This window comes from Brachyistius frenatus, unplaced genomic scaffold (genome assembly GCF_029030835.1).
Source record: "Brachyistius frenatus isolate BFR_SWC_R1_liver_20210118 unplaced genomic scaffold, ASM2903083v1 Contig_6, whole genome shotgun sequence".
In the NCBI taxonomy this organism is placed as follows: domain Eukaryota; kingdom Metazoa; phylum Chordata; class Actinopteri; family Embiotocidae; genus Brachyistius; species Brachyistius frenatus.
The window spans coordinates 4353035-4378257 of record NW_027210605.1 but is presented as its reverse complement, the minus strand read 5'-3'; the positions used below and the strand labels follow the sequence as shown (position 1 = coordinate 4378257).

The following is a 25223-nucleotide window of genomic DNA, read 5'->3' as shown; positions in this document are numbered from 1 at the left end:
ACTGTCAACTTAGGTACAAATTTGGCCCCTTGTGTCAGATAATGCTATTGTTTCTGACTACTAGTGGCATCTGAAGTTGTTTTCTGGCAATTCCCCCACCACACCATCATACTATTTATACAGGCGGGAAGTCACCTGCCTACCTGTCTAATAATATATGGATATTATATGAAGGTCTTCACAGTGGTAGAATGTCTACCTTTATAATTACACATCAAAACCGTTGTCGTGAGCTACTTATAGCTCTTCACGTTGTGGGTACCTGTATTGAAACAAGTGTTCAATTGCCGTAGGTGCCGGCCATGCTGAGAATTATATATATATATATATATATTAATAATATATATATGTATTAGCAATTCAAAAAAAAAAAAAAAAAAATCAGCAGCATGGCAGATCTGTATCTGCTGTAAAAGCCGCAATTTGCGCCACTCGTTGTCCTCCAATGATGTGATTAGGGGGGGAGGGGGAGGAGTGGCTGTCGGGAGCAGATATAAATTCCCCTCCTCTCGGCAGGTCTTCCGCCTCTGTTGTACGTGCACCGGGCGAACTATTAGCAGCACTGAACCGACGACACCGGGAAGGCGGTTTGCGTGACTGGAAAAGAAAAAAACCCCACATTTTTTTTTAGTTTTCAAGCGGACGCGACTCTCAAAGCCAAAGCACATCCAGCCACCATGACCAGCTACCACAAACCCGACGAAAAGACCCTGCAGGAGCTGAAAGACATCGCCAACAAGCTCAGGATCCACTCAATCAAGGCAACATGCGCCTCCAACTCCGGGTGAGTTCATTCAAGAGTAACGCACTTTTAACTTTTAGCGTTATACAATTGAAAACGGGCAGAAAAAATAAATAAAAATGCCATATGTTGTTTTAAAAATTTGTACTGCCGCTGACGCGCGTTTCACTTGCGGGGCCTTTGGCTGCACGTGCCGCGGATTATGTTCACGCGGTGTAACTTGGCTCCAGCCAATAAACGAGCAGCGAGTACTTCATATATACAAATATATATATTCATATACAAACAGGTTCCTGAACGTCCGAAGCTCCGGTCGGAGCTAAGACTAGCACAAGCTAACAGTTTACGGGTGTCTTTATGTACGCGTGAAAAATGTCCGCGGTTATGTCGTTCGTAAAGGTGTTTAGTCAACGCTATCCAGCTCAGGGTTTGTGTGGGGTTTTTTGTGTGTGTGTTTTTTTTAAACAGTTACTCCTTAATCCACTTTAATTAGTCATTAGCATCGACTTACTTACGCTACCGAGCAGAAATCACATGATTGTGCGAGAAGTTGAGCCCCGCGATCACGTTGAAGCTCTCATTTTCTACCGTCCTCAAACGCCACACCGGTTGAACGCTCTCGGGTGTGTTTGGCAACACATGGGTGGGAAGAGCACCTGTACGTAGTGTTGCATCTCTTCCTGAATATCCACGTTCACAGAAGCGTTGGAGGAAGCGGGCATCTTTTCTCTCAAATCTCGGAAGTGTCGTAGTTTGTGGTTGACGCGATTCCAAGCGGGAATAGTTTGTGAGGGTGTAGTTTTATGAGGATTATAATTAGGCGTGTTCATCTGTCTCCACGTTCAAAACTGAAACCACGGTTGCATTGTAAATGATAAATGGCACCTTATTGTTGTGGGTGCAATAGGTCAGGACTAATTACATGTTCACGTTTCGTCACACTTTTCTGTCAAGTTTTTGTCAACTTTGGACACTTTTTTATTTTATTTTTGTTATTCTTTTTGTCACACCAAAACAAGTTCTTGTAATGTATAGCCCATTTTGTAATTTCATTTTCCCACTTTGTTTCAAAGTATCTGAGCTGCAACACAATGGGAGGGGTTAAATAAACATAATTTTGAATGGTGCAGTTTTGGACCACTACCTCTTTTGATATTGTATTAGTTGTAGTATCTGTCAGTAGCCTGGGGAAGTGCTTCTGTTCATTTTTCTGCATTGTTACTGTACACTCAAAGTCCAGCATTGTGTAATTCTCCCCTCATGATGCAACTGAAATCTCTAGAGTACAAATATTGTTGATAAACCTGTTAATATTACTTCCTTGTGTTGCCTCACAAGGAAATAAGGGTAGTCTCTCCTGATTGTCTGGAGTGTGCAGCCTTTACAAATGTTCTCACACTATCACCTTTAAACAATACAAGTCTTTCAGTTTTGACATTCAACACTCATTGTTTCTCGTGGTTTCAGAAATATGGAACATTACACGTCAGCATGTCGTACCTTTTTTGTTATAGTTTCTCAGAATTTACTTCACTTTATTTCCCAGCAGGTTATCTCTCAACAGAAGGACAAGTGGTAAACGGAGCACTGGGGTTTTATTAAAAAAAATTAACAGTGACCATGATGTTGGTTTGGATCAAATAACTTGATGCATTTCAAGCATGGTTTGAAATGATGCCACTTGTATGTTAACCCACATAGGGAACCTGAGATCGGGTTGGGTAATGTGGAATTTCTAAACATGGTGATTACAATATTCTGGCCACTGTGCAGCAACTAACTGTTTCACAAGTTTTCCTATCTTTATTTTTAGACATTTAAGTGTGATAATCTAACAGAGATCTTGCAAATTAACAATTCATGACATCAGTGAAATTCCTAATTGTAAAAATAAATAAAAAAAATCATTGCTTGCCAAATTTTATGTTTGGAAGTTTGTGTCATGCTCCCCTGGAATGAGTGATTTTCTTCTTCTTCTTCTCTTCACAGAAGTGTATTTATTGTCAAACTAAAACAAAGTGCATTTAATGACTATTAAGGAGTAATTTCTCTCTCATGCCCAAGTTCCTGAATGTAGAAACACATGCATGTTATATGCATGTTGTGTGGATTTGGTTTTTGTCTATATTGCAATGTCATTTTTAATGATCTGTCACTAATGGACTGTCTGTTCTCACTCCTCAGTCATCCCACATCCTGCTGCAGTGCAGCGGAGCTCATGTCTGTGCTCTTCTTCCACACCATGCGCTATAAACCAGATGATCCTCGCAACCAGTGCAATGACCGCTTTGTGCTCTCAAAGGTTGGTGCTTATTTTTTTTTTAGTAAAGAGATTCCTTTAGTGTCCTGCAGCTGGTTCACGCACTTGAGATTTAAGACTTTCTTTTCCACTTATCACTAGGGTCATGCTGCACCTATCCTGTATGCTGCTTGGGCTGAGGCAGGTTACGTGAAGGAGTCTGAGCTGCTCAACCTGCGGAAGATTGACTGTGAACTGGAGGGGCATCCCACACCTGTAAGTCAGGGATCCTGAGTCTCCTTCTGTTAGTGTTTCTGGGGAAGAAAAGAAATATATATCATTTAACTTTTTTTTTTTTTTTTGTCTCGCTCTCTCCTCCTCCCTCCCCTGCCTTTTTATTTATTTTTTTTTTTCAATCTTTTCTTTTCAAACCCAGAAACTGGCTTTTGTTGATGTAGCTACAGGTTCTCTGGGACAGGGTCTTGGGGCTGCCTGTGGGATGGCCTACACTGGCAAACACTTTGACAAATCCAGGTCCGTATTTATTCAAAAATAATGTGGATTCATAAAGACAGTCAAAGACTTGCATTGATCCTGCCTTTTTATAACTGGTATAGAGTGATCGGAAACATGTCTGCACAGTTGTCAGTCTTCGGCATAGGTCTGAAGCTCTTCCTTTTTTTCATGCTCCGTCCAGTTTAAAGTAGATAACCTAAAGGCAGTCTCCTGTACTCCTACCTGACTGTTTCTGTAGAGATTTGTTGTTACTACTCCATTGTTGACTCAACATTGTTTAATTTGAGTGTAATGCCTTGAGTGGTGCATGAGAACCTGCTTCCTTTTAAATGGCTCCTGATGCACTGTAATCTGTTAATTGTAATATATACATATATATATATTATCACAATTTTAATTTTAATTGAGCCATGACGCAACCATCGTGGGGATCGCTCTTTGGAAGACATTGCTAATATTCCTAATTTCCTGCCCTTTCTACACGTGATTGTAGTTACCGTGTTTACTGCATGCTGGGTGATGGAGAGTGCTCGGAGGGCTCGGTGTGGGAGGCCATGGCCTTTGCCTCCCACTACCAGCTGGACAACCTGGTGGCTATCCTGGATGTCAATCGGCTCGGTCAGAGTGAGGCTGCACCTCTGAAGCACGACGTGGAGGCTTACCACCAGCGCTGTAAAGCCTTCGGGTCAGTACCAGGCATTTTATGCATTCATACTTTAGTAATTTACAAAGGATTTTTTTTTTTTTTTTATGATGGCATCATTGCATCGAAGTATCTGTAAAGACCCTTAAAAGATATAAATGACCCTTTTCTTGTCGTCATTTATTTGGGCTATTAAGAACTTGATTACACTCCAGTTTCAAAAGCTGTCTGTACAGGTCTTTACATTTTCACGCTGTATTGTTCAAAAATTTCACTTTTCCACCTGTTTGCCAGATATTCTGTCCTTTTTGATCTCGTGACCTCTTTTCTGACTCTGCTCCCGTCCAAATTAATGGTTAACATGTTTGATCAGGCGTTGTGTTTGCGGTTCATATTTGTAGTAATGTGATGTATGCCGTTTGTAGGTGGAACACGTATGTCGTGGATGGACATGACGTGGAGGAGCTCTGCAAAGCTCTCTGGCAGGCTCAGCAGGTCAAGGGTAAACCCACCTGCATTGTTGCCAAGACGTTCAAGGGCAGAGGACTCAAAAGTAGGTGGCCGTTACTTTTCACGTGTTGAATATTTGTTGGCTGAGCCGTTTTATTCTGAATTTGATGCACGTGCCTCGTTCTCCCCTTGACCGTAGATATTGAGGATCAAGATGGCTGGCACGGAAAGCCCATTCCTAAGGACAAGGTGGATAAAGTCCTGAGTGACCTGCAGGATCAGATCCAGGCCCCAAACAAGACTCGGTCTCCTGAGCTGCCCAATAAGGACACGGCACCTGCTGACCTGAGTCCCATCTCCCTGCCCTCACCCCCAGAATACAAGAAGGGCGACAAGGTACTTTCTGGGTTTTAATGCAACGAGAGGCTTTTCAGGGGCAGTGGGAGCTTTCTCAGTAGTGACTACAGAGTCACAAGGACGACTGGAAAATGATCAGTGGTTTCAAGTTTTCTAATACGGGTGTCGTCTTGTTGGCCATGTGACTGGTTGCCTTGCCTCATACTGATATCAGCACCCGAGTGAACTGTGATCTACTTGTGGAATATTGTTTTGGGTTATTGGTTACTTTGCTTATCTATTTTATTTTTTTAATTTTGTTGCTTAATCCTATTAATTTCCTGTTCTGTCAGATGGCAACAAGGCGAGCATATGGCGTGGCACTGACCAGGCTGGGCCAGGCGAGCCAGAGAGTGGTGGCCCTCGACGGAGACACCAAAAACTCAACCTTCTCGGAGACCTTCAAGAAGGCTTTCCCCGATCGCTACATTGAATGTTTCATCGCTGAACAGAATATGGTAAATTATATTTCCGCCCTCTGGTGATTTCAGAGCTGTTCTCTTATTCGCAGTTGTTCATTTTTGCACAATTTTCTAAACCAGTTCGAATCGGTTTCTACATTTTAAAGTCAAACATGCAAACTCTTGGCTTGTCAAGTCTCGTAACCGTTAAGAAGGACAGATACATTTGGCACACTCCGCTCTTCACGGACATAATCTGCTCCAATTTGGTCTAATCTGCTGCTATCCATTCACACACTTGACAATCCAGCCTCCCCGCTGCCTTTTAGCTGTTTACTTATGACCCTGCAGGTAGGAGTGGCCATCGGCTGTGCCACCCGCGACCGCACGGTTCCGTTTGCCAGCACTTTCTCCGCGTTCTTCTCGAGAGCCTATGACCAGATTCGTATGGGAGCAATCTCTCAGTCAAATGTCAACCTGGTCGGATCTCACTGTGGAGTCTCCATTGGTAAGCTTTGTCCCTCAAGCGTCACTAGTTTTCTACAGCACAGAATTGGCACACCCTGTCCATGACTTGTCACATTTTGTCCTTCAGGTGAGGACGGTCCTTCCCAGATGGCCCTAGAGGACTTGGCCATGTTCCGTGCCATCCCAACATGTACTGTGTTTTACCCCAGTGATGCGGTGTCCACAGAGAGAGCTGTTGAACTGTCGGCCAACACGAAGGTTTGTAGGCCCACCTCATTGTGGCTTGTTCAGTAAGTAGCGGGAGTAAAACAAATTTTGTAACATCGCTTTCCTTTCTCAGGGTATCTGTTTCATCCGCACCAGTAGACCAGAGAGTGCAGTCATCTATTCTCCAAATGAGAAGTTTGAAGTGGGCGTAGCCAAGGTAACGGATCAGTCATGTGACTTTTGCAACAAAAAAAAAAAAAAAAGGCTAAGCAACAACAAAGTTCGATGGGACACTTAATATTTTTATACAAAAGGAGTAACTGTGTCTACCTCACCAGGTGGTGCGCCAGTCTGACAGTGATCAGGTGACTGTGATTGGAGCTGGCATTACTTTGCATGAGGCCCTGGCTGCTGCTGATATGCTGGCCAGTGAAGGTAAAACCAATACTGCCCTCTAGTTGATAGTTGCAAGTACTAGTGTGAGGCTGACGTTTTTTTTTTTATAACCAGACACGACTCCAATGTTTGGCAATGCAGCTTCTAGCGCCATCCGGTGGTCAGTTAGCCGTTATGGCAGAGTATAAATCTGTAAAAAAAAAAAATTTCCTTTATGAATTTCTCAAGGAAAGAGCATCCGTGTGATTGACCCATTCACCATCAAGCCCCTGGATGCCGCGACCATTCTGGCCAGTGCCAAAGCGACAGGGGGACAGATCATTACTGTGGAGGACCACTACAAAGAGGGTAGGTTGTGTTTAGTTTTTGTGTGAATGTTGTGTTGCAGTTGTGTCCTTAAATAATGTGCCAGAGAGTTTGGAGTATTGGCAGGAATCTTTTGCTAAAAAACAACAACCAAACAAACATTACAACAGTTGCTTTAAATGGTACTACTTTCATTGATTTGAAACTAATTGTCTGCTGCTTTTCGGTTGTTAAAATAAAATCAGCTGTTGTATCACCGTGTGTTGTGGCCTCCCTGACCTGATGGTCTGTCTCCTCTGTCTAGGTGGTCTTGGTGAAGCAGTGCTGTCAGCAGTGGGCAAGGAGCCGGGCATTGTTGTCACCCGGCTGGCCGTGACTGGCGTCCCCCGCAGTGGGAAGCCCCAGGAGCTACTGGACATCTTTGGCATCAGCGCCAAGCACATTGCCAACGCTGTGCGTCAAACCTTTGCAAACTAGTGACGACACCTCGTCCTCCTGCTTGTAGCTCTCTTCCATCACAACCAACTTGCAGCTACCTGGCACGATCATTTGAAGCCCCGTTAACTTCTTTAGTGCCATCTTGTGGCTTTGACTCGAGTGCTGTGTGCTAACTCTGTATTATGACCGTGGCTGATGGAGGGAGATGAACGCTCTGTGGTCAGAGCCTGTAGTGTTAACCCGCCTTCTAGTTATCCTCATCCCAAGATGGGTTTTATTCATCCTTGGCAACAACGTTCCTCTCGTATCCTCTTATGTTTTCAAAGTCGTCTTGCAAGACTGACAATGCAAAAAGCATTGGTGAAAACTAAAACTTTTTGGCTGACAGATTTAAAACCAGTCAACCCGGCACTGTTTCCAGGTTCTGATCTGTCAGGCCAGCACTTCTGTGGCATTCAGACCATCATTCCTTTCACATTTCTGAGGACCATTGCAACTGTCCACTCGCTTGGCTTTTCGTCATGCCTCTCTCTTTCTGTTTGTTATTAACGCAACGTACTAGATTACGTTTGTAATTGTGTCCAGTGTAAGCCTTTAACACTTGACCTGTGAAACCGTTTCCTCAAACCCAGGGTGGAAAGTTTAACCAGCTAAGTGGTTTGAGCAGTCCACTAACTATTCCTGATCACACAAATGTTACTGCTGTTCACCGTCACCGGTGTCACCCTGTTGCTGTGATGTGCTGAATTAAAAAGAATTAACCCCATGCCATTGGTGGCCTTGTGTTCTTTTTTTTTAATGCTTTTGTGTCTCTGGAACACCTTGAGGGAATTTTTTTCAAATGCAAATGCAAGCATCCACTTGAATTAAAGGATGAACTGATAAGAATTTCCACACCTAAAAAAACTCATACGCTCATTATGATGAAACTTCACACAAATGTTAAATATGATGAAATTAAGCGATTGCTCTTAAATCTGGGAAGTCAACTTTGCTTTGACCTCATATTCTGCAAAAACACATCTCCGTCCATTATTAAAAAGCATAACTCGGGAACATACGAGATTGTCACCATATTTCACATTTGGTATAAAGTAGTGACACTAATCTTGGGTGTCCACCTTGAAACTGAAATTGCGGTGATTGTGTAGATCGTCTGTGCTGCTGGGTTGACGATGCAGGCATCTGAAGCAACAGACGGAAACAAAGACCATTCACGCTCTCATCCCCACACCCAAGGGCAATTTGTAGAACCACCAATTAACTTGAGGTGCATGTTTTTGGATGGCGAGAGGAAGCCGGAGTACCCGGAGAGAACCCACGCAGGAACGGGGAGAACATGCAAACTCCGCACAGAAAGGCCCAGGCCCGGGTTCGAACCCAGAACCTTTTCTCTGAGGCGACAATGCTAACCACTGTGCCGCCCTACTTTCTATTTGCATTAATATTGTGCGCATGGTGACATACTCAAGTTGTTATGCAGTACAAAGCACCATCAGGTAGAAGTACAGCCTCAGAGATGCTTTGTGGCTGTAGATGTCAAGTTTTGCTGAATGTTTTCATTATGTCTTGTGCAAAGAAATATAATGGATTCTATAGAGCTGGCACTGGTTGGACTGTGTAAGCTGTGAGAGGACAAAATAAAGTTGATCTACGAGATGTCAGGGAACATTTTTTTTTAACAACTAACCGTGTCCTGAGAACTAGTCTTTGTTTATGTTGGATGTAATAGACTAAGCATCATTCTTTGTGGTGGAAATTGTTACTTCAGGTTGCCGTCAGACTGAGGTAAAGGAAGGGGTGAACGTGGTCTGTGGATTACCGTGTCTTCCCGTCAAGATTTAAATAAATGTTTTTTGGACTCGTCACTATTTACCTTGGAAGAGCACATCACCACTTTTGTGTTTCGCTGTTTAGTGTCAAGTTGCCCAGAGTACCATTTGAAACCTGTCTGAATTCTGCTGTCGTGTCTCATCAGCTGATCTTCAGGTGCAGAAAAACAAAGTGCCACATACTGTGTGAAAAGAATTAAAGCAAAAATCAATTGTTATCCATTGGTATAATCATAAAATAAATCAGTGGAGTGCGTTAATCGCGGACAATGTTTTTGAAGCACATTTTAACAGATTTAATGTCTGTATGTGTGGTTACTGAGTACATGAAGAGGGGCTGTCAGCAGGTTTCACCCCACAGTGAAAATCCCAGTTTGGCTCCGTCAGGGGCACACACTCCACCGTACATGTATGCACAGAATGTAAAGACGGCCTCGTTGTTCATTTCTGGGAGTTCATGTTTGTTTTAATGTGTAGATGCTAGTGGAGCTTGGCCAAACAAGGTTGTCTCTGACCTGAACTGTCTACCAACTCTTGTCTCTTGTTGGACCAGGTCCAAGGTCACATTCTGATTCATTCTAGAGAAAACACAAAAATGACAGTGGACTAAAAAAAACGGGTATCAAATCACGTGAGAATGTCGGAGCAGAATCTTTCACCACCGTATGAAAATTACTGTGATACAGTTTCGTTCTCCCTGTCGGTGTCTCATCTCCACTAAAATAGACCTTTCCACCTTGAGGTAGCAGACAGTTATGAAATGGAGAGGAGACAAGGAGGAACGGGCGTGTCTGTGTATTTCATGGTACGATGATCGAGGGCCTTTATTAACACAGAGGTTGTTTTTTTTAACCTCTCCACCTCCTGTATATTCATTCCCCTCCTCTCACTCTGTCTTCATTTCAGCATTCACTCTAAGTAAGGGGGGCATGTGCAGTATGTTTTAGTACTGCTGTAAGCTGACTCACAAAAGACAAGAAATCATAGCTTTCACTGTTTAAATGACCAAATTCTAGGGTTTTCTGGAAATTTGTCTGTTCGCTCCAACTCTGAATTTGACTGCTACTCGCAAGGTTTCTTCCCTTTAGACAAAACTGTCTTCATTCTCTGTGGACTTGACTCTTCCTTGCTTCAGCCCTGAAGATCTGAAGTACAAGTTTTGGACATCTTTTTACAGTGGAAATAGCTTGAATTGAGCAAACAGCCAACAATGCAAATGCAGAGGACATGGATTGTGTTAATTTGTCTGAGTGGCACAATTTTATCAGGACAAAGCCTAGAAGACTCTTTGTATGGCGTAGATTCACTCTTGGACATCTCTTCTGAGGCAACTGAAATGGAAGCTTCAACCATTCATCCACTAAGGAGTGATACAGGAGTGATGTTGTTGCATACACACGTTGCTGGTAAGCTTTTAAATCCTGCCTTTATCTGTGTACTTGCTCTTGGTTAATAAATGTTTGATATCTAAAGCAGTTTAAAGTCTTGTACAAGAGAGCAAATACGATTTTTATTTCTTCATGTTTGCAATTCAGTTTCTGTTTTGCTTTATGTTTGGGCTTATTTTGGTGAAGAAAAAGGTGAGGATGGACATCTCCAAAAGGATACTGAAAAGGAGATGAACCTGAAAAATGTTGGTTTCAAAAAGCTGGAGGCTGGTAGAAGAAGGAGAAGTGCCTGGGGGAGGAGGAAGCATGCACCTACAGTGGAGTCCACTGCATACAGAATAGTATGTCCACTGACATCTACTGTCTCAATGCAGAAAATCAACTTTTCCGAACATCTTTTCACTCACGTTATAGTTTTGTTTAAGATTGTTTGGTAAATTCATGTACTTCTTTGAGTCTTCATGTCACTAGTCTCCTGCTGCTTATTTTAGGCAGGGTTTGGGCGACCCCTAATGGACTGGACAAAGCGTGGAAAAGGAGAGACCAGCACTCTCATGGCTGCACTAAAGGAACTTCATGCTGAGAAAAGAAGGCTGATGGATTACGGGAAAACACAAGAAGAAGATGAGGACGATGATGAGGACGATGATGAGGACGATGATGATGATGATGATGATGATGACGACGATGATGACGAGGAGGAGGAGGAAGAGGAGGTTTTTGATTTTTTTTGGAACAAATAACACATACTTTGTTTTTCTTTAGTTCACTGAATCATCCAGTAGAAATCAATGAATTAAATTTTTTTTGTTTTGTTTTCTGCATCAGGAAGAGGAGGAGGAGGAAGAAGAAGAAGAGGAGGAAGAGGAGGAAGAGGAGGAAGAGGAAGAAGAGGCAACTGAGTCCCCTAGCAATCAAACAGAAATACACTCCAACTTTACAAAGTCACCTCTTGAGTGTCAGACATTCGACAGTGAAATCAGCTGCAAAGGCATCGGGCTGACTCACCTGCCAGTTTTCCAAAACCTGGAGGCCACAAAGTTGGATGTGGCAGGTGTGTGTTTAAATTGTGGCGGTAGAGTCATCATGTCTGTGCCTAGTGGGATATTAGAACATTTTCCTTCTAGCATTTTCTGTGTTTATTTTTGGTGCTAAAATCACTGATGTTTTCACAGCTGCATGCAGTTGCCAGTAAACAATTGGTGGGGAATTATTACACTGAAAACTAAAGTAGTGCTTTGCCTCCACCAAAGTTCTCCTAGTGATTACAATATTTACATGAATGGTAAAACACAAGTTCCATCACAGATATGACATGACCTTGACTGAATTAGGTAAACTTCAAGTGAAATGTTGCACTCTTTACAAGCTGTACAAGCTACTGTAATATTTATTATCATGTGATTTATTTTTAAAGAGAACAACATCAGAATCATCAGTCCACAAACTTTCTCTGGCCTTCCAAACCTGGACACACTGGACCTGAGCAAAAACACACTGGACGACGAGTCGTTCAGCCAGAACCCCCTGTTTGTGAGTAACACTGCTCTGCGTGCATATTTCAGCTCCATCCTGCTGCTACTAACACTGCTGTTTACACCATCACTTCTTGTCTACAAGTATGCCACGCCTGCAGTTGTAATCGAATTGTTTGTTCATGCTTGATGCAAAACTGTTACTTTAAGGTGCAATGAAGGGTTAGGTGTGACTGCGCCGTCTTATAATACCTCGTGGAGAGAAATTGAGTCGCTGTGGCGTCATATCTGCCCTCGGTCTGGAGTTTTGGCATTTTGCTGTTAGTTAGTGGTTTGCTTCTCTTTTTTTTATTTTTTATTTTTTATATATAACTGATGATTGCAACGTCAGATTGTATGGGCAGTTGGTTGAGTTTACATGAAAGCTTGTTTAACTTTGTTTCTAGCAAGACCACAAAAGCACAGAAACAGCCACAACAAAACTATGTATTGATGCCATTTAAAAAAAAGAGAAAGTTTTTAGTGCTTTTTGTGTTGTTATTAGCTGAACTAAAGATCCAGTTTGTATTGTATAAACAAGGTCTATATGCCCGTTTTGTCTGTATTGCTACGTATCCAGCAGTTTACAAGAAACATTGTGAGTTCACCGTCAATCTTTATTCATTTACTCTCCAAGAACTGTCTCCGGTGGCGGAACACAACACCAATGTTAATTCTTGTTATGCTTCTGTTTCTAGCTCTTCTTTCTTTGTCAGGAGCCAGATGGTGATTTTGATTGCTTTGCCAAAGTTTCATCTATTGTGTTTACATGATGAAAGTCATTCTAACAAGAGGTTAGAAGATTACATCATCTTCTTCTCACGTTAGACTGAGAGCAGACTTTAAGCTACAGTGACTCAATGTCCCATCTTGTGGTACAAACTAGTATTACAAGATGGGATGAGCAGGGGTTTGCTGATTAAAATAATAACCTTAGTAGATGTCTCTGCAACAGAAAACAGAGATGTCTGTGACAAAATGTCAACATTGCTATTTCTTTATATTCTATTGAGGATTTTTTATTAATTTTTTTAAAATTAAAAATCCCACATATTACATCTTTGAAGTCCATAATTTCTGCGGGGGGATATGCATGGATATACAATTTCCCCAGGGTGCGTGGTTTCATTGATATGATCCATGCCAAACTGGGGACATTCAATACTACGTAACTGCAGAGCTGATCCGTTCCCAGTCGTTCCCGGCAGTTCCAGTTCAGCCAGCTTTACCTTCAGTCAATGAGTGTTACAACTGTAGTTTTTTTTTTTTCATTACTCCTCTTTGTGTGTGTTTATGTGTTGTTTGATTGTTGCTGAAAAGTTGAGAGCATATTTTTGATCTAATAGTTACTGAGCATGAGTGTCTATTCTCTTCCAGAAGTGGAGAGATAAGCAGTGGGACCTGACTTGACCTTGTTCTGCAGTTGCTGTGACTTTCCTTTGGCCAGCACGTGTAGAATGTGTAGAGCTGGTTTAAAATTGTCCCGAGCAGCTCCCTCTTTCTTCTTACTGTGAATCTGCAGCCTAATAAATGTGAATGAGTGAGTTTGTGACTTACAAACCTGTTTTATAAGTCACTCTGCATCTAATTAAAAATAAAAAGCAGGCTGTATCCTGTATCATTACAGTAATAAAAGACTACTGAAATTACATTAACTAATCCTTTCTAAGAATAACCCCCTTTTTAACCTCTAAATGACCACACGCCAAACACAGATCCTGGCCACACTGAGGCAGCCTGCCACACTCCGACCAATCTTTACACACCACCACTGACATACTGTCACGCTATTGGCTAGACGAACCTGCTGGAAAACAGCTGCGACCAATGATTTGGATATAAAGACATTATTTTTAGAGGAATATTTTTTTTTCTTCATTTTCTGCTCACATCCCAGTAATGACAGAGGACTGATGGACTGGCTCGAGGGACACTGCAAAGATCCTGTCCACTACTTTTATGCTCACATCAACCACATCAGCTTTCACTGAAGAGCCACCCAAAGTGGCTGTACTAAAAATACAACATGATAGATGACATGGAAGAGATGCACAAATTTGACATTCTCTCATTTGGTGTATTTCTGTGAACTCTGTGATTGTGTCCTGAATGGCAAGTTGGGATAGAAAATTATGGACTTTGAGACAAGTATTCATTTTGTCTGTTTTATAATCTTGGCCTGCTCAACACTTCTTTTTGCTGCAGAACTTGACCTTTCTGAAGAAGCTGAATTTAGATGGCAACCAGATAACGAGGATCCCCGCGCTGCCGCCATCTCTGGAGGAGCTGAAGATGAACAACAACAAGCTTACTACACTCACTCCTCACTGCTTCAAAGGTACGATTTGTGTCTGTGTACATGGAAGAGAAACACGGTCATATATTCAAATATGTATTATTCTCCTCTAGGTCTGGTGAACCTGCTAAATCTGGAGCTGAAGGAGAATATTCTTCATGAGGGCAGTGTGTCACCTTTAGCTTTCAGACCACTGCAGAAGCTTCTGGACCTCCAGCTGGACAACAACCGCTTCCGGTCTCTCCCCCCGGGCCTTCCTCCCTCTCTGCAGGTGCACTGGTATCTCTTTACTGAATCATGTAGAGAAAAATATTCAGGGTCACCTCAGACAGCCTGACAGTAGCAATGAAGACAGAAGCTCATTGTTTATCACGGAGATGACAGAGCTTCATTTGTAATTTTATAGAACTACTTAACCTTTCTGAGCTTACTTCGTTCGCATCGAGGCGTGACGACATGCGTTTCCACTGCAGCCTCAGGCTGAGGACAAAATGAACCCGATGACATGTGAGGCAAAGTTGGCCTTGCTTTCATTTTCTATGGAACGCTGCTAAGTGAGGGATTCTGGGAGTCCAGGGCTGTGTTAAAAACAAAAATGGAGAGGTAGAAATTTTTAAGATGTAACTTTATGCAAATCAGGCCAACATTTTATCGGTGGCCAGTATATGATGTCTGACCTGGAGACTAGAGAAAAATTAGTTTGTTAAAGTCTATCAGCTCTAACTACTTGTGAATCTTCTACCTGAATCTCTGCGCTCTCCGTGATCGATGTCAGCCTTATTTTTCTGTTGATTGTTTTTTATTTTATATCTGTATAAAGTCTCTGCTGATGCCCGAAATCAGACGTCCCTGCCTGTCTTTGTCTGTTATTGTAAACAGGCGCTTGAAGTCAGTGAAAATTTGATTGAAGAGGTGACAGAGGAGGCACTGAGGCGCTGCATTCATTTGAGAGTGCTGAACCTGAGTCACAACCTGCTGCATGAGCAAGGCATCGCTACTCAAGCGTGGACCCGTCTGAAGTACGTAACTCCATCCATCATCCATCCACCCATCCACCCATTCATCCATCCATCCACCCACCCACCCATCCACCCACCATCCATCCATCCATCCATCCATCCATCCATCCATCCATCCATCCATCCATCCATCCATCCATCCATCCATCCATCCATCGTTCCGACATCAGCCACAAGAGGGTAGCCTGGTGTTGTTTGGGAGTCTGAATACCTTTTATTTATTTTTTTTTAACTTTTATCATTTTATGCTTGCCACAACTACAGGCTGTGAAGTAACACTTTTTAATTAACACTGTGGCAATATTTTACTATTCCTGTCATCAATATGTGAAACTGACACTTTTCATGAACACACGGAAACACAATCCAGATCAATACGACAGCACCTTCAGCACTTCTTCTATCAGTATCAGTAAGTATCCTTGACAGATACTTTGACTTGTTACTTACTTACTTCCCCCCTCCTCTTCTTGTCTGTCTCAAACAGACACACACATGCATGCTAACACATCACAAAAGTTATGACAGCTGACCCTGTGTAACTAGGCGAGCAGGCGTGTGAATGAGAGCTTGAGGGCAAGTGATTGCCTCTGTGTGTGTAGAATGGTGTGTGTGTGTGTGTGTGTGTGTGTGTGTGTGTGTGTGTGTGTGTGTGTGTGTGTGTGTGTGTGTGTGTGTGTGTGTGTGTGTGTGTGTGTGTGTGTACGCGTGCTGTTTAAATATAGTGAATTCCAATGGGTTTTTCTTTGCTCCCTGGGATCCTTGGGAACCACAGTGGGAGCTTCAGGGCAAACTGAGGAAAAGCGAATGTGAACGAGAGAGTGCAGGAAAGTGCAATTGGAAATACTTTTTATGTTGAGGGCAAAGTCGAATTTTAATGTTGAGAAATTCAGGAGAAATTTGACTGAAGAAATTATGAAATCTTATATTCACAGATAGAAAACAGTAAAACACTTTATCAGACAGAGAGATGACATTTTATTGAAAATGATTCAATCTAGCGGTACAGTCTTCATTCTGACTTCTGACTCCAATACATTTGATGCCTGACACTTGACCTCATTAGTAGGAAGAGCAGCATCTTTCCCATCGGCTCTGCAGGCTTATTAGCTGCTGCTCTATTTTAAAAGCTTCCCTCAGCATTGTATAGACAGCAGACTGAACAAATTCAGCTTGACCTGACCTACTCTCACACAGCAGGAGACAATATTTTTCAAAGGGCAAATGTCACTAATGAGACCAAAGTGGAATAAAGCAAGAATCCTGCTTTTAGTTGGATTGTCTGTTATTGTAGAAACTTAAATCTATGTTGAAATACCTGTGGAGAAATGTATTCTTTGTGTAGCCCAACTGAGGTGTATGGAGAAACAGAGTGGGACTGAAAAAAATGGAGGAAGAAAATGAAAAGTAAATTGCTTGCTGGTAAAATAAACTGGAGTGTGCTGGTTCTAGTTAGTGGAGTGTCTCTGTTCCCTTGTCATGGAGTTAGTGTTATTGTTGCCTCCTGCTGAGGTTCATTGATTGGAGGTACTAGTGGTGGATACTGGGAGCTGGGGGGGTGGAGCCTAGACCTGTGATCTGTCTCAGACTGAGCTAGCTGCTAATATCTCACCTTGTTTTCTACCTTTTTAATAATGTACTTTTTGTAGGCCCTGATCAGTACCTCTGTTACAACCTAATATTTGTTATATGGTCAGAATTTCTTTTTCACACAGATCCCAGATCGTTCTCTGTTCTTCTGGGTGTTTACAATTCCAGCCAATGCTCTTACATTATGCACACATATGTACTTGCTGCATAAATGTTCTCAAGTACAAGTCTCAAGTTTTTCCATTATAGAGTCCATTATAAAATTTGATGGGGAATAATTGTGCTTTTTACTCTACTACAGCACTTCACATTATTCAGTAGTTAATTTATGTTACGATTTTATATACAAAGTTTAACTTATTTAATTTAAATATGATATATATCTATACAGTAGTTCCCTCCTCAACTGACTACAGCACAAAAAGTCTAACGTGGAATTAATATTTGATCATCAGTAATAGTTGCTGAGTAATAAAATAAATAGTAACCATATATTATTTTTGCTAATTAAGCTAATTAAGTAACTGCGAAATGCATGCACGGCTGTCTTGATGCCTGTCGTTAAAGATGACGTAACACTTGACAGTTATGTTCCGTGCAAACACATCATTAACCCGCCTGTCTCCCAGAGTTCCCCTCTAAGTACTTGAAATTCTTTAAATATGTTTAATTTCCTGATCATGTACTTTTTTTTCTCAAGTGAAATTCTAAATGCATGACTTTTATTTGTATTTTCATTCTGTGGTGCTGCTACTTTTAGTTAAGTAAGGATCTGAATACTTTTTTCTACCTGTTAACAATGTTTGTTATGTAATATGAGTCTGCAAGCGCATTCAATTAACATAACCGCAGCCATAATTGCCTCTCCTCAGGGACACAACAGCATACATCTTCAAACACATAATTGAACTCTTAAAAAACAGACACACACAGACACACACCGGCCTGTTTGTCATCTTCTTTTCATTCTTCTGTAAAAACAGAATTGCTTGTACTGATTAAAGTTACATAAACAGCACTCCTTCCAAATGTTTTATTTGACAAATTTTTATGGATATTGTGTTTTCAATTGTCTTTTTTGATTCATGTCGTCAAATGGTTTTATAGGGAAAATGATCGTTATCTGTTATCTTTTGAGGATTCTGCAGCTTAACGTAACAGCCTCGCAAATAGGTCATCAGATTGAAATGATCCAGAGCAAATGCACTAACAGCATTAATTAATAAGAGACAAAAAAGTATTGTCTTTTTTTTTTTTTTTTTTTCAAATAGAAAATTAGGATGGATCAAATAATATTTGTTGTCCATTTGTTGTTTATTAATTGTGTCATTTTGGCAGAGAGACTGTCGTGGGAGATCTATGCAGATTTATTTATCATCGCTGCAGGCTCAGACTGGCTGCATGGAGGTGCAGGTTCAGTGACCACCACACCAAAGATTTGTGTGTCGTGTTCTGTTATGACGTGTCTCAGCCTGATAGGAATTATAACGAAAGCTCTTTTTTGTCTTTGGCACAGCACAAATTGCTTTCGCAATAAACTTATACAAACTGGAAAAGAAGAACAAATGCACACAGCACTGAGCATCCACACACCAACTAAAGTATCACACTGATGTCAAGTGAAAACCACTCATTTTAATTCAAGTTATCTTCGGTTCACATTTGAGGGTATCCTGCTTTATTGCAAACACATCATATTTGTAATGGCAGTGTGTATTACAGTATACACCAGTACTTTGTCAAAATTATAACTTTGAATGAACCAAATTTGCCTCAGTCTGTTTCTAGCAGAAGTGACAAATAGCTTAAAATACTCCCAGATATCAGCCCATGTTAATAAAGGCAGTGCAGACAGAGGTTCACATACTGCTTTAATATATCCTAAGCCATGTTCTGCCATCATCCATCCATTATAGAATTTTTTTTCAGTCCAGCCAGGGTCTTTCTAGCCTACTTGGCACAGCTGCTCTGCCTGGATACATTACCTATCCCCTGGCTACGTTGCCAAAGTGCTTAAACCAGCTTGCATTGCTGGCATGGAGGGTTCGCCACAGATGGAGCTGTGTGCATATGTACGTATTGTGCCTGAGCTTCTGTATGCATGTGTGTGTATGGGGATGTGAAGCAGGGTTTGCTTCACATCCCCATACATCTGTGTATATATAAACACTGTATACAGTATATATCTGTGTGCTGGTTCTTATTAGAATCTGAAACCCTGAGGAAGAGCAGACCATCAGCTCGATTACACCTGGCTGTGCTTCGCGCAAAACTATGAACACACACATTTTGTGAGCTGAAAAGAGAGTGTGTATGTTGTTTGAACATATACACATTACCTGTCTGTCAATTAACATTTTCAAATTCATACGTTTCTGTTTATATAGACTTCTCCATATCTATGAGCATGTTTATTTGTGTGTGTATATGAGTGTTTCTTCACATCTAATTGCACTAACATGGGCGTGTGTGTGCGTGTGTGTGTTTGGCATTGTGTGTGTTTGTGTGTCGGTGCCAGTGGGTGGGAGTGCGGGGGACTCTGAGAAGAGAGGAGTGTGTGTCCCTCTGCTCATTAATACCATGTGGAGCTCTGACAGCAGCAGACTGCTGCTGAACTTCCTGGCAAAGTTTTAGAATACAAATCAGCAGCGCACAACTGGTCTGAACTGGTACAGAGACACAAACAGGGCAATATATTTTAGGGTTTACATTTTGAGCAGAAACCACTTTTTTCACAACAATCCATATCTGAAACAATACATACAGGGTAAAGCGTAAACCTTCGTTTTGGTGTGTGTTGACTTCTGTGTTTCTTTGTTTTAAGTTAAATCTGTCATCGTGCTCACTCTCCTGTGTCCTTTCTTTGTTTTTAGTAAAACATTTATGACTTATGTGGTGTCTTATTATACCTTTGTTGAGCAGAGAGGAATGCAAGCTACGGCAAGTTTCATATCAGTGGAACTTGTTTGACCAGATGGAGGGAAGAAGGTCTAATGCTAACCCAGACCTTTATTACAATTCTCACATATGATCAGAAATAGCACAGTGCACAAAAGTATTGATTGATTTAGCAATTTTATTGATTCAGGATTTTCAAAGTCACACGTTCTGTCTCGTGAAAATATAAGCCCCACAAAAACTCTGATAATTAATGTAACTTGGGAGTTGTAATTTTCAAGGTAGGACAGTTAATGCTAAGCTCTTACTGTAACTTACTTTTACGAGTTGCAGAAATGCCCCAATGTCTCCAACATCCATTACCCTTCATTGGTCCCCACTTCACTTCACTGTGTGGTGATTGGCTGGCCACCTGATTGTGTTTCTGAGCCCCAGTGGTTGTCCAGTATGGTGCTATGAATGCCGGAAGAACAGAAAATGAGGTTCCTCTCCTGCTGTGAGCTGTGCTGTAAACTCACAACAGCTGTGTGAGATCTTCCAACAAAAACACTGAACCCCTGTATATTGCATCTTTGCCTCAAACCCCAGCTTATCTGATCACATCTTTCTGTCTATTCATTCTGTTCCTTGCAATCCAAGTATTTTAATTCCCTTTATCATCCCCTTAGCCGCAAATACCCGCTCAAACCGCCATGCTCTCCTACACTGCACCCTCAGGCCCCATTATTTTCTCTCCTGGTGTTTCCTATTATTCAGCCTTGCCTCCCAATCCCTCCAACAGTGCTATGCAGGAGTCCAGCAACTATAAAACATGAGGTCTGCAGTAAAAAGTCTTGGAATCAGTGTGGAAGTGGGCACACATTATCGTATTTAACCCAGAGCCCTCTTAAACCTTACATGCTGACGTCACTATGCTGAATCCTTCTGCCCAATAGTTTGACAACACATTTATCTTAAAACCATAAAAGTCAACCTCATAGTGGCACTAGTGGAAAAGCTAGTGGACCACCAAAGTCTTCAGGATGTATCATGGCAACCCTGAATTTTGTTTCAATCCTTCCAGCTGATGCTGTTGGTGATTTCACAGGAAATCTGAATGTCTATAAGAAATGTCATTGCAATCCATCTAATGGTCGTTGAGATACTTGAGCCTGGACCCAAGTGGTGGACCAAAGGATTGTCCAACAAACCAGCATTACCATTCATAGAGCAATGCATGGTTAAATGTATAAAACGTTTTTTCATTTGCATGTCTTCTTGTTTGACTGAAATTCATTAATCTTCTGCGTTTTCCTCTTCCTCAGGTCTCTCGAGGCCTTGGACTTGTCCCACAACCAGTTCACCTCTGTCCCGACAAATCTGCCTCGCCCTCTTCGTAAGCTAACCCTCCAACACAACAACATCACTGATATCCCCGCCTTCACCTTCCATCACCTGCGGCCTGGCCTACAGTCCCTCCATCTATCCCACAATGCTTTGACCAATGAGGGTACCAAGCAAGTCTCTTTTGTTGGAACTTATCGCTCACTTGGTGAGCTCCTTTTGAACAACAATCGCCTGGAAGAGGTCCCTCGCAGTGTTAGACAGTTTAAGAACCTGTTCCTGCTGAGACTGGACAACAATCAAATCAGGTAGAACTGTATTTTCCATAAAGTCAGTTTGTATGTAACAAAAGTGATTTTCATAATGTAGGGATGAGCGAAATGTTCTTATCTAATCCTGTCCCAATGCCATTAGCTCCGCTGGTGAAGCTCCCTTCAGAAATGACTCTAAAGAGCTTGACAAAGAAGCAGAGAAGGATATCCTGACATATTAAATGTCTCATGCTGAGCTTTTTTTGAAAATGTAAAAGTTTTACATTAAAAAAAATTTGTTTTTTCTGAAGTCTGTCTAAATTTAAATGTATGTATGTTGTGATTTTAGGCTGGTGAGGCAGTGGGGAGTTTGCCACCCTCGTAACTCTGGCTCCACCTTGGCTTCGGTCCACCTGGAAAATAATCTGTTGGAAGTGGAGAAGATTCCCCCCAATGCCTTCTCCTGCCTCACTGACGCCCAGGGACTGGTCCTCAATCCACAGCAGGGGTACACATACGACCAATAGGTCACACAGTGGGACAGACATGCAGGATACATCGACATTGCAAACAGCTCCACATTTCTTTCTGTGTTTTTTCTTATTTGTGCAACTTTTATAATCATCATCAGAATTTGGCAGAAAAATTGTTTTATCATTTAGTTTGCTTGCTCAGTCAGAGCTTTTATTTTACATTCCCAAACCCTTTTATTCCACATACCATCTTTGGTTAAGAAAATAACTGTAATGTTTTGGTGTGTCATAAAGTTAATATACAGTTTGCACAGTAATTGCAACGACCATTATATAAAATGATCTTAAAAATGTAAAAGGATTATATTTCACAGTGGAATCCGGATCTACTCCAAACACAGGTTGTCTTTTCAAAGTATGTGATATGTCTTTTTGAAGTACGCGATACTTTGGGAATTTGAGGACTGAAAAAGATTAATCTATATGTCTAGTCTAAGTCTGAGGTGCCCGGAGGGGTTGCAGGAGCAGCCTTTAAAAAAGGGCAAGTGAAAATAAGGTAGTGGTGGATGTGGCAGGGATACCTGTGAGTCATGAACCAGTCAAATTTTAGACGCTCCTGAAAGAAGGTGGAAATGTGTGGTGACACTGTGAACCTAAGCGGGCCATTAGGAAGAAAAATGATAAACATAACGCTGGTTTCCTATCGCCAGATGAGCTCCAACATAAACATCCACCACTCAGTAAAAATACAAGGGGTCACTCTGACTGGGAAGGGGGCCTCAGTCAGGGCCTCCAAACACGTACAGGTGACGTCAGTCACTGTAGGATTGTGTACAGTAATTGGGGTGCAAGTATGTATGCATGTGAGGAGTGGGGCAGCCCATTATGAGGACCAGCAGTAGGTGGGATAAGAAAAAGGGTGAGGAACATGTGAGGGCGGAGTGAAACTGAGGGACAAACAAGCACGCTGACTTTTAAGACACAATGCAGCGATTGTTCTTAGAAAGTCTCTCAACTGGTTAGTGAAAAATGAGAGGAGTAGCCGTTCATGACTCGTTGAGTCCAATAAGACGTGGCCAGAGGACAGAGAGGGAAGGAGATTTAAAACAGAAGCAGAAAATGAAGGGAGGAAAGCAGAGCGCTAGATCACGCTCAGAGCACTTTTCCCATTTGGGAACTGGAGCTTTGGTGCTCTGCTAACCCTAATGATAAAGTTGTACCCCAGATCTCAGTAGTCTCACTGCCTCTTTTCCTCTTTATCACCACCACTGTATCGCATATTTCCTGCTCTCTGGGCCCCACCTCACCCCTTTTTTCTCTTTTCACCTGCACAGGATAGCATTAAAAAACAATGCACCATTCCTCTGTTGTAAAATCTTGGCTGATTCAGAGGTGTTTTGAGCTTTGTGATGTGTGACATGAGTCAGAGCCTTGCCCATAACAATGTGTTAGTTACCCTAAAATCTGTTGTAATGACAACATAACATTGGCAAAGATTAGAGAACAAATCATGTTGCACTCTCATTTATTGATTAATTTTTTTCTGGAAACAATTAAACTCTTCCTTTTAAATCATCTCATCCTGTTTTTGTCAATATCTACATGAAGGAATGTGAACAGGTCATGATTTATACCCTGCTTGATTCACAATGTTTGTTTGCTGGTTTAAACCAAATCCTACATGATAAAATTATATCTGTATTTGCAGTTTCACTGTTGCAGTTTAAACAAATTTTTTTTTAATGAGTGCAAGCCATCGGCAATTCAGAGCTGGAGTGGTCTCTTTAATTTGTTAATCCACTCGTGAAGAGACAAAAACACTTTTCACAGTATATCACTCAGAGTAATGAATGTAATTAAAATGATAAAATATTGAGTTGTACTCAGTGTATAAAGTTGTAATTTACAGACAGTGCACTTGCTGCGTTGACTTGGCTGGCTCAAGGCATAAGGTTTCAACAGTTAGCTGTGTTTCTGCAGCGCTAAATGAAGACCAGAAGGTCCCCTGCAGATGTTTAGTCACAAACACTGGAAGGAGGGAGGGAGGGAGGACTGTGGCTGAGAGAGATAAACAGTTAATAACTTAATAAGAGAGAATGAAGCAGATGACAAAGTGAACTCAGTTATGAGAGTCCAATAGATGTCTGGTCTGAATATGTAGTATTAACAGACACATTCATTCTTTTCACTCTCTGCCTGGGTGTGTAATCACATGTTAGATCCCTGCTCTCAGACTTGTGCATGTGGTGCATACTCCATTCTCCATAATTGTACAGTCATTTTGTAAACAGCACATTACTGTCTAAGAAACTACACATTCACATTTATACTGCAGTTCCTGCACGTACAGGCTGAGTCGATGCTTAAAACGACCGAGCAGCACCAGCTCTCCCTTTTAACTTTCCCATCTTTAAAAAAAAAAAATTCCGCAGATGGATGCTTCGGCTTTGATGTTAAATCCTTAAACCTCCCTTCCCTTCCACAGATGGGTTATTTTCAAATTTGATAAACTCGGCACTTCAGTGCCATCCATCACACTACGTGTGAAATTACCAAATTGTTAAACCGATGTCCCATCACACCAAACAGATGTTCAGCTTCCTGTCTAGCTCAGGCCAGAGCCCGTTTGTAAATGGTTGACCATGGAGCGGTGTTAAGTTTTTCTTCTCCCATGCACTGTCTGTACTACCCGGAGACAGCAACTTCCTGTGTTTGTTATTGGATTGGGGAGGGGGTTGCTGGCTGATAAAATAAAAAGCACCAGTACACACTGAGAAAAGCAGCTGAAGAATTATTTCCCTGACTCAGATGGTCATCGGATAGAAACAGATAATGTGAGGCCAGGAGAACAAGGATGGCTGCAGGGTGTGAGAGGAGGACAGTTACTCTGTAGAACATGAGATTGGGTTCCAGTGTTAAGGGTCAACTTGGGATCAACAAGAATGTGCTTACTGCAGTGTGTAGAAGAGGCAGCCTCTCAGCCACCGGCCTTAATGTGCTTATCTTTGATAGCTAGTGGCATCAAAGAGTGTTAAATCAACTTTTATGAGACTGAATCACAATATGAAACACAAATGCAGCACGTTTGTCGATATTATAGTCTTCTCTCTTCGCATATGAAGGCACACACACTCACAGCATGGCAGCACCTACACAAGAGCTAACAAGTGGGTGTACTAATCTTTGGAGACACGTTAGATGAACAGTCGCCGGGCAAAAAGAGTTTAATTTGGATGCCAAGCCCTCTAGCTACAGACCAACACCATAATCAAGTGAACCACAGCGAGAAAGGGAGACAGGCACAGAGGGAAATAAAGTGCGGAAAACAGAGAAACTGGGTATGCAAAGCAAGAGAAAGAGAGGAAGCAGAGAAAGAAGGAATGTTATCTGCTAAGGCCTTTATCAAAACTCTGTCTCCTGCCAAAAGCCCCTGCAGG

At 41.8% G+C, this 25223-nt stretch overlaps 2 protein-coding genes across 2 annotated transcripts; both read left to right on the top strand.

Moving 5' to 3' along the window:
* The first annotated feature begins 472 nt into the window (after window positions 1-472).
* Window positions 473-7968, top strand: tktb (transketolase b). The gene is made up of 14 exons (XM_069725773.1): window positions 473-784; window positions 2927-3044; window positions 3144-3257; window positions 3418-3515; window positions 3991-4182; window positions 4566-4693; window positions 4790-4986; window positions 5280-5444; window positions 5739-5895; window positions 5983-6113; window positions 6196-6279; window positions 6401-6497; window positions 6687-6806; window positions 7069-7968. Exons 1-14 carry the CDS (start codon window positions 678-680, stop codon window positions 7239-7241), a joined length of 1881 nt encoding a protein of 626 aa, XP_069581874.1. The 5' UTR covers window positions 473-677; the 3' UTR covers window positions 7242-7968.
* A 1826-nt stretch (window positions 7969-9794) lies between these two features.
* LOC138615498 (extracellular matrix protein 2) lies at window positions 9795-21840 on the top strand. The gene is made up of 9 exons (XM_069689165.1): window positions 9795-9839; window positions 10914-11138; window positions 11251-11476; window positions 11840-11955; window positions 14142-14274; window positions 14346-14503; window positions 15112-15251; window positions 21044-21370; window positions 21663-21840. The coding sequence occupies exons 1-9, from the start codon at window positions 9795-9797 to the stop codon at window positions 21838-21840; spliced, it is 1548 nt and encodes a 515-aa protein (XP_069545266.1).
* Window positions 21841-25223: the final 3383 nt, after the last annotated feature.